The sequence below is a fragment of the Capricornis sumatraensis genome, chromosome 12 (genome assembly GCF_032405125.1).
Source record: "Capricornis sumatraensis isolate serow.1 chromosome 12, serow.2, whole genome shotgun sequence".
NCBI classification, from domain to species: domain Eukaryota; kingdom Metazoa; phylum Chordata; class Mammalia; order Artiodactyla; family Bovidae; genus Capricornis; species Capricornis sumatraensis.
In genome coordinates this window covers 64,017,309-64,027,157 of record NC_091080.1, presented here as the reverse complement: position 1 = coordinate 64,027,157, position 9,849 = coordinate 64,017,309, and the positions used below count along the sequence as shown (strand labels likewise).

At 39.3% G+C, this 9,849-nt stretch overlaps 1 protein-coding gene across 4 annotated transcripts in view; it reads left to right on the top strand.

The window, feature by feature from the left end:
* Positions 1-1,067: 1,067 nt before the first annotated feature.
* Positions 1,068-9,849, top strand: part of RBM26 (RNA binding motif protein 26) — a 76,556-nt gene continuing 67,774 nt past the window's right edge. For all 4 annotated transcript variants that reach the window (XM_068984320.1, XM_068984319.1, XM_068984317.1 and 1 more), the window contains exon 1: positions 1,068-1,147. In XM_068984320.1, the coding sequence (XP_068840421.1) occupies positions 1,077-1,147 (71 nt within the window). In that variant the 5' untranslated portion in view covers positions 1,068-1,076. The remainder of the gene's footprint in view (positions 1,148-9,849) is intronic.

Below are 9,849 nucleotides of genomic sequence, written 5' to 3'. Positions count from 1 at the left end.
AAGTTTTGGATAATAACAAACTACTTGAGAACTAAGGGCTGGAGGAATCCCTAGGTCATCAGTATATCAATAGTGTTTTGCCATAAATCGAGTATTTTTGGACAAGACTTAACTAAGTCTCCGGAGGTCTCAGTGCGTTAGATGAGACCATCCCGTTCTTCCCAATCTTGTCCACAGCACAGCATATCCAAAATACAGTACTGCAGAACCCTGGGAAAAAACGGAGGAGGCAGCACAGCGCAGCACACCTGTAACCCCCTGATCGCCTGTGTCCCGACACATCCGAGCGGATGCTCTCAAGAAAGCGCCGCAGTAGCAGTGTCGTTTCAGCTGATGGGCCACGCCGTCTGGTACAGAGTTCGAGCTGCTGAAGTTCCTGCTGATTCTGAAGTCAACGGCCTTTCCCTCCTAGTAAAGAAAGAAAGTCTTTATTCCTTAGGAAGACCAAAGCGTGGAAAAGCACAAGGCCCACAAACCAAGCAAATAAGCAAGACTCTCCACACTTGCCCAACTTGCACTCCGAAAAAAAAAAAAACACACCACCACAACTTACGTCTCTTCCCAGCAGTCTCCGGGAGTCACCGCGAGATTTCACCAATTCTCGCGAGATTTATCGGCAGCCATCTTCTTGGGGGTGCTGGGAGCCGGGAAGACCCCCCGAATCGTTCCCATTCAGCTGTCCTTCGTTTTCGCTTTCTTCACTTTTCCCTCTTCTGCGTTGCCAGCAAACACCTGGTTTCAGGGCTGAGGGCAAGCCCGTGTTTAGGCGCGTGTCGCGCTCTGGTCCAGGAAGATTCGCTGGGGTGGAGGGAAGGGGGAGGGCCCGGGCAAACCGTTGCTGCCTCAGCCGGGGCCGGGGTCCGGGGAGGGGGAGCTCTTGGCACCCCGTGGACTCGCGGCCTACGGCGGTCCCCGCGGAGCTGTTCGCCGATCCGGGCTCGCGGGAACCTGCCACCGGCGCCTCCCACCGCGGCCCACGCGGGCGGCGCGCGGAGTAGGGGGCGGGGGCAGCGGCGGCTATAGCGGCCGCGACCTGGGCGGGCGGAGGAGTGTGACGGGCCTCGGGGCCGCTGTGGATGGTTTCTAAAATGATCATTGAAAACTTCGAGGCACTCAAGTCCTGGCTCAGCAAGACTCTCGAGCCCATGTGAGTATTCGGGAGCTGTTTTACTTGCAGGGATGGAAGGGGGAGATAGGTGGACTCCCAGTTGCCTCAAGTGCCTGCCGTGGAGGCCGAAGCGGTGAACTGAGGTCCCGGGCTCTGTGTTTTCGCCTCCTCCGCCACCTCCGTTCCCAGGTTCAGAATACGCCTGAGAGCCTGAGCTGATCTTTACCTCATCGCCGAGTTGGTTTTTAAACCGATGGCTCCTTTCTTGTTTTCCCGTTATTTGTAGACCGACCCCAGCCTAAACACACAACTCGTTATTTGCCGAGGGCCCCCAGGTCGGTTTCTTTTGGCGAACTCGTGCATGATCTCCTGTTCACTAGACTGTTTTACTTCGCCTTTTTTTTTTTTTAATGAAGTGAACAGCTCTTTTTAGGGATTTAGAACAGTTCTCGCCCTGCCCACTCATGTTTTACCTAAATACCGTCTCTGAAAGAAAGGCCGTGTTTACCATGTGCTGTCTGGCTCTTAACTGATTGAAAATGTAACAGGTGCTAAGGTGCCCAGTAAAATTTCCCTTTCTCATCTCTGTACCTTTGTTCGCTTGGAGGAAGAAAATGCAATCTAACCATATGGACTGTTCGGCAGTTTTAAGTAGAATCCTATAGGTGTTGTGTGTGTGTGTTTGTGTGTGTGTGTTGGGGGGGAGTGGTTCTAAGTGCTGAAATGTCTTAGATTGGAAAAATTGAGTTTTAAGGATTTATCTTTTAATACATAAAAAGTATATCATGGGCCAAGTGTTTTGATCGAAATTGATTGATTTACAATAAACAAAGTGCAATGCAGAATATCTACTTATTTAATAGATTTAGTAAACGCCTTCTATGTACTGTGGGAGGCATTGGGGCTAGAATTTTTAAATTCCAAAATCCACAAGGCATAATAGAAAAGTAAATAAGCTAACTTGAGGTAGTAAAGAGTCGTGACAGTAATACTAGAGGATCATGTAAAATAGTGACAACAAGGCCTCTCAGAGGAGGTGACAGTGGAGCAACACCTGGGGAGGAGAAAGAACTGTGCAAAAGTCTGGAAAGACAGTGTTCCTTCCAGAAGGAAAGACAAGTGCAAAGGCCCTGTAGCGGAAACGATCATGGTTCGATGGGGAAGACAAAGGCTGTTGTGGCTGCAGGAAATCTTATGAAGGGGGAACAAAAGGAAAAGTTGTGAAGTTGGAGAAGTAGGAAGGGGCCAAATCATGTAGAATCTCCTAGGCTATAATCAAGAGCTAAGATTTTACTTAAAATCTAATGGGAAGACATTAGATGGTTTAAAGCAGGCAGAGATTGACTTTGTTTTAAAACTCTGCCTACTTTGTGGAGATTATGGGATCAAGAATAGAAATAAGGGGACCATGCTGAAGGAAGTTGTAGGCCAAGCTGTAGATAGTTTGCGTTAGAGTGAGAGTGGAGACAAATATGTTTAATAAATAGATCTGGTGGGACTTGCTGCTGGATTGGATGTGAGAGAGAAGGGAAAGGAAGATCAAGGGTGACTGATGACTAAGAAGTTAGTCTAAGCAACTGAATGTGTGTTGGTTGAGGAGGCTTGGAGAGAACAGTTTGAGGGGAGAAGGGTGGTTGATTTTAACCATTAAGTAGAAAGTGTTTGTTACACATCTAAGTGAGATGTGAAATAGGTAGTTGGGTATGCGTCTAGAACTCAGACCAGGAGCGGAGATACTTGCAGTCATGCGGGTAGTATTTAAAGTCACGCGACTGGGAAGTTTCAGAAGAACGTGTAAATAGGGAAAAGAAGAGAGTCCAGGTCTGAGGTTGGAAGAAAAGTGGGATATGTGTCACTAATGAAAGAGATGTATGACAAAAGAGGAAGGTTGTCGGCTTGGTGGGATACTACATAATGGATAAAATGGAGACAGAGGGGACCTTACACTGGCAAAGTAGAAGTCATTGGTGAACTTGGTGAAAAGTTTCACTGAGTAGGATGGTGCAGATAGAAGCCCTGATTCAATGGGTTGGAGAGAGTGGGCAGCAATAGAGTATAGTTGAGACCGTGGAGCCAGAATGGCTGCCTTTGAGTTCTGCCTCTGCCACTTACCTGCTGTGATATTGGGTAAGTAACTTAGCTCAGTGCCTCCGCATCCTCGTGTCTGAGGGGGAAAATAATGAATATGTATTAAGAAAATCTTTGAACACTGTCTGGTTTGTAATTAGCACTCAGTAAATGTTCAGTTCAGTTAAGTCGCTCAGTCGTGTCCGACTCTTTGCGGCCCCATGAATCTCAGCACGCCGGGCCTCCCTGTCCATCACCAACTCCCCGAGTTCACTCAGACTCACGTCCATCGAGTCAGTGATGCCAGTAAATGTTAGGTGAATGGAAAACTTAGAATGTTTTGCGTTAAAATAGCATTCCCTTGTATAAGCCTTCAGTTCTCAAATTACTTAGTTTTATTACCATTTTTTCTTATTGAAGAGAAGTTAATAGCTGATTAGTGTGTTTGCTTGTAATTTTTTTTTTTGTCGTTTAAATAAAGCATATTCAGGTATCATATAGCATACTCAGATGACTGTAGCCCTGCAGTCTTTACTGCTGGAATAAGGCACTACTTGTAGAACCTAGACAGTGGGAGGAGCTGGGATTGGTCCTTTTGTAATGTACACTGCTGTGGTAAAATTGAGCACTTCTCCAAGTTCCTGTCCCTTTAACCGCACTTCAAGTGAATTCTTTTAGATGACTTTTAAAGCTGATTCCAGTTATTTAAGACCTGTGGTTTCTAACATTGGTTTTGTGTAACTTTAAGATGCGTTTGTTATCTAAAGAGACTGTTTCTTTTTTTTTTTTTTGGCCAAATAGCACCTATTTGAGGCAGGACCTTACGAAGATAGAACTTGACATTTGTATGGAACTTTTTACCTATTTGCGCTAGTAAAGTATCTCATGGTTTTGAACTTGCCTTGTAGTTTAAATGTTTTAATTCAGTAAATATTAATCTACTCTGTGCTAAGCAGTGTGTTAAGATATTGGTGAAATGGTGGGAAACGTGATATGAAATGACCATCTTCATATCGTTTACCAGGGAAGACAGATGTTAAACGAGTAACTATAAGACTGGTGAGCATGATGAATCCAGAATGCTATGAAAATATATTTCTGGAACGTCTGGAAAGACAGTATTTCATCTCAACTAGGAAGGATGAGGAGTAGTTTGTTGGGGCAAAAGGATGGGAATGGAGAGTTGTAACAGCAAGGTTTTTGAGGGCAGATTGCATGAAGACCCTAAAACGAAGGAAGGAAAGGTGAAAAAAAGAGCCGGGGGAAGCATAGCGGCAGATAGCTCCTGAGACAGGAGCCAGATTGCATGAGACTGTTGAGTCATGTTAAGGATTTGGGATGTCATTGAAGGATAGTGGGAAGCCAGTGAAGGGTTTTGGGGGAGGAGAGTTTTCAGATGGACATTTGGGAGGGGGTGGGGTGGAGAGTCAACCTGGTTACAGTTTCAGCATGAAATAAAAGTTGGTAAATCTGTATTTTATTTGATTATAAGGTCTATAGGTATATCAGGATTCCAAGTTTTCTTTTTCATAATTTTTTGAAAATATATGTGATAAAATTATCATCTTGAAATAACTTGATGTTTTTGTTCTCCAAAACATTTGCTTAGTCATACACACTTATAATAAAATAAAATAGATGTTGGTCTTTCCTGTATCATTGATTTCTTTTTCATAACGTTAAGCTCTCTTTTGATGTTTTTTTATTTTTTAAACAAAAGTTTTTCTGCAGTATTTTAAAACTTTTTGTGAGTTTACGTATCACTAAATATGATTTAATAAAATCGTGGATTATTTTCAGTTTAAGGGAAATCTCAAGATCTAATCAAACCCCTTAGTTTTTCAGAAAATAAAATTGAGAGATAGACTTAATGACATGCCCAAGTTTTGTTGAGCTTAGTAGTGAAGAGCAGAATGCCTCATTCTGTGCTGCTACTAGGTCGTGCTGTGGAGGTAGCGTTGTGTAGTGGAAAGAAAACATTTTTGTGTCTACATAGACCAGTGTTCAGATCTCTCAGCTCTGCCACTTACTAAGTGAACAGGCAAGTGAACCTCCCTTTTCCTTGTTAGTATGATAGGAAGAATTATACCTGTTTGTGTAGGTGAAAGAATTAAATGAGACATATTTTTAAGAGCCCAGCCTCTTCCCCCCCCACTCTCAGGATATATATATATATATACATATACACACACACACATATATACATATATATATATATGCAGTGAAAAAAGCATTTACCCAAAGGGAATGTTCTGAAATACAAAGAGTACCTGCTGTGCAGCCTGGGGAGCTCACTCTTACAGCAGGCGTTATTTCAATTTGCTTAGGTGTCTTTCACTCACTTTGACCTTTTCTTCCTCTTTTATCTGTAACCAAAATTTTAACTTGAAGACAAATATAGTATTTAATGCCTAACTCTTTAGCAACAGTTACCAGGGGAAAACATATTAAATAAGTTATCTGCTCTCAAGTCCAAGGTATTTTAAAGCTATATTATCTACTGCCGACAACATAGAAAACAACAGATGAGATTACAACAGCTGTGACAAGTCAAATGCGTTTGATAAGGTTCACAGATGGTACACTAATAACGAAGATATATAAGTACAACAATTACATTGTATTGATCTTAAATACTAGTTTGATTAAATACAGATTACATTGCTATTATTGCTACTGTTAACATTTGTATACATTGTTAAACCTTTGTATTACTTTCAGGTTCTATGAGGTAAATACTGTTAGCTCCATTTTGAAAGTGATGACACCTGAGGTACTGAAGCATGAAGTTAAGATACTTGCCCAGAGTCACTGAACAGTGATTTAAACTCAAGCTTTTGACTCTGGAGCCTTGTTCTTAATTTACTACAACATAATGCAGTGTATCTTTTCCTACTTCTCTGTGTGTGTGCCTGTGTATGTGTACTTTGTTTTTTACTATTAGATTTTTGTAGTAGTAGCTACAAAAAAGCTTTATTCCTTTGTAAAGGAAGAAAGTTCTTAGGCATTGTGATTATGAATGCTTTAGAGTATAAGACAGAAACCTAGAGTTTTGTAGTCATTTCTCCTTTACCCACACTTATTACTATACCTTTCTAACCACATTAAAATTTATTTTTGTTTTACAGGAAGAACTGAAAGGTGGTCTTTTTATTTCTGAATTTTGTTTACTCTTCCCCTCCTTTGATCTTTCATTTTCTGCAGACCCTTTTGGGTATAGTCAGTCTCTCATTCCTTAAGCTCAGCAAAAAAACAAAGAATTAAATCCCACTTCTAGTCATACTTCTAGTCTTTTTCATGCCAGCTTTCTTTTCCCGTCACTGTTAACTCTTGAAATTAGTAGTCAGCCTTTAATTTTTCACTCATTTGTCTTAACCATTTACTTCTTAATACCGTACAATAGTTTCTTTATACTCATATTCAACCGAAATTGCCTACCCCAGTGTTACCATTGAATTTGTTTACTAAATGTAAAGACTTATAGAAATTTTAGTTCTTTGACCTCTGTGTATGACATTAGACAGTGTTGATAGCTGCCTGTTTTTTCTTTAAACTTCTCATGACTTAGATCCCTAATATTTTGGTTCTCTTTCTTCACAAATCGGTCCTATCTCCTTAAGCTCTTTTTCCTGCCTTTGAATTGTATTTTTCTCTGTCCTGTTCCCATGATTCTTTTTTCTTAATCATTACCACTCCTGACACTTTATTCACATTCATTCCTATGGATGGTTTCTATTGTAATATGTGCCATTGGTTTTAAAAACTGTGTGTGTGTGGTAGTTGCTTTGAAAGTTTGATTAAAGACTCCCTTACCCAGGATATTGCATAGACGTATTTGCATTTGAATTTTAGAGCTTTTTCAAGAGTACCTGTAAGCATTTATTTTTCTCATAGGTATGTCTAGGCTTAAAACTGCTAGCTCTGTGCCTGATCCTTTTCGCCTGATCCTTTTCACCTGAACTTCAAACCGCTGTGTGTTTCTGAAAATAAAATATTCACTTATTTCTGTTTCATTTTTCCAAATTATTTGGGCTTGAACTTTTTTTTTTTGGCTTCTCCCTTCATTCCTTTCCCCCCATTCAGTTAATCATTGGGTTCTGTCTCTTTTAATAATTCTTACTAATGACAGTGGTCAGTAGGGAACCCTGCATTCCTTATCGAATCCTCTGCAGTTTGTTTTCTAACAAACCTCCCTATCGCCAGTCTTTTTCTCCTTTGGAGTTCTTCTGGTCTGGATACCCAGCTTGTTTATTGTATTGTGTGATCAAAATCTTCAGCACTTCTAAATGCATACTTCTTCACTTGACTTTCAGAACTCTAATGTCTGTTTCAAATTATCTTTCCAGTTTATATATTCCTACTTTTTACGTAAGTCTTAATTTCAACAAAAGCTGAACTTTACATTCTGATTCTCTATCACATAGTTTATATTGTCCTTTCTGCCCCAACTTTATGTAGAAGGTAACATTCATTGAGTGCTTACTATTTGCTAATGTTTGTGCATTCATTGTGTGTAAGCTGGGTTCTGTTATTCCAATTTTAAAGATGAAGAAGTTGACTCAGGAAGTTTAAGTAATATACTTCATTCATAGCTAATAAATGATAAGAGACAGAATTAATGACAAGACATTTCTATTCCAGAGTTTTGCTGTGTATTGTGATGTAATGCCTTTCTTGGTTTCTTTTATATATGTTGAAATCAAAGGTCCATTCCAATTCCAGTTCATCTAGAAAGCCATTTATCTGTCCAGTTGAAGTCAGTGACTCTTCCATGAGTCTCCTCTCCTAGTGCCAGTTTGCATGGTTTTTTGACACTCATCATTTGCAGACTTGTTCAGTAGTTAATTCTTTTGTTTTACTGTTGTTATTAGAGTCTAAGGTCCTTGAAAGTAAACTCAAAATGTTAAGTGTTCCCTTGTATAGCACCCAGCACAGTGCCTCGTGGGGGTTGTACACCTGGGTTTCAAATGCATTAGTTGAAATTTCTACTTTGTGCACCCATGATCTAAGAGAGAAGAGGCATTTGTATAAAACTGTTTTGGAAAAGCAGATATATGAGCGCTTTGAAGATTTACTAATCTCTGGGTCTGTTTCATTTAATTTTACCTTACAGCACTTTCAAATTAACTAAAGACTCTGTGATTTTTCTTTCTTTTTTTTTAAGAGGGAAAGGACACTGAGAAATATTAGCATTTACTCATTAAAGTATGTGAATGCTGCTATATGCAAGATTGCTTAGCTCCATAGAGCTGCACAAAAAATTATGGTAATTCTAGTCTGATGAATTTTATAGCTGGTAAAAGAGTTTCTGTAATTAATTATTGGCTAAAACATCTTTCATGACTTTCTTACCACATTTTACTGCTGCAGCCTTAGTTGACTTTTCCATCTGAGTGATGAATAGTTAAAATGCATTTAGCATTTTCTGTTTTAGCAGTTCCTTTTTTTTTGGCTTACAGTGCTTTTAAATGAATTATTTTATATGTATAAATCCAGGTATAGGGATAGTATTAGTAACAAAATGGAAAATAATATATTCCAGTGTTTGGTATGTTTGTGTTGAGAATGACCAAAACTTGAACTAAGTGTAGGCTTTTAGGAATTTTTCTTCCTCCTGCTTCCTTACTCCCCAGGAATGAGTGGATGGTAAATGCTTCCTGCTGGACTTATTCACTACCTTCCTACTACTTTGTTTCTGTGGAAGTCTTTTTCAGTTTACTGGTGGTAATTTCTGAAATAGGTTAAAGTTTATCTTTAACTTGAGGTTCTATTTAGTATTTTGTGTGTGTGTAAAAGATGTAGGAATTGGAGATATGTTACTCATTTGTTCTTTCTGACATGTTCTGCCTGTGTGTGTGTTCAGTCACTTGTACAAGTATGTTATATATATTTTTCTTTCTCCTTTTTTCTATAATTGGAGGTCATTCAATATAATACATAAGAGACACCCCCCCGCTTTTTCAGGTTGCATAGTATTTTAATGTAATGGCTATACCATAATTTATTTAACCATCGTTTATTGATTTGCTGAACAGATAGAACCATAGTGTATGTATGTATCATGTGGTAATTTGTAATTAACATAAACAGATCAGTTGCATAAGTTTTGACAGTTACATATACCTATGTAATCACCATATAAAATAGGATCTAGAACTTTCTCTGGGAAATTCTCTTGTGCCTCTTTCTGAGTTTTTCTTTCTAACAAGACATCCACTCTTATGTTGGCATTATGAATATGACTGCTGTGAATATTTTTAATTAAGCTGTTGTTGAAATATTTTCTTTTGGGGGAGGGGTAAATACCTAGAGGGGTATTTGCTAGGTCATAGTGTAGCTGCATGTTTTCTATTATAAGAAACTTAAGAGATTGTTTCTATAGTGGTTGAACTATTTCACATTGCTATCTGTGATTTGTGAGAGTTCCAGTTGCTTCATATCCTCAGCATTATATAGTATTGTTAAGTTTTTTGTTGTTGTTTTTAAACCTTTATAGTGAGTATAAAATGACATCTTACCCTTTTTGGACTAACAGTTTAGTTCATTCTCTGTATGGTTTTAATTTGCATTTTCCTGATGAGGAATACTATGGAGGACCTTTTCATGTGTTTATTGACTGTCACATCGTTTGTAAAGCGGCTGAAGTGAAGTGAAGTGAAAATCTCTCAGTCATG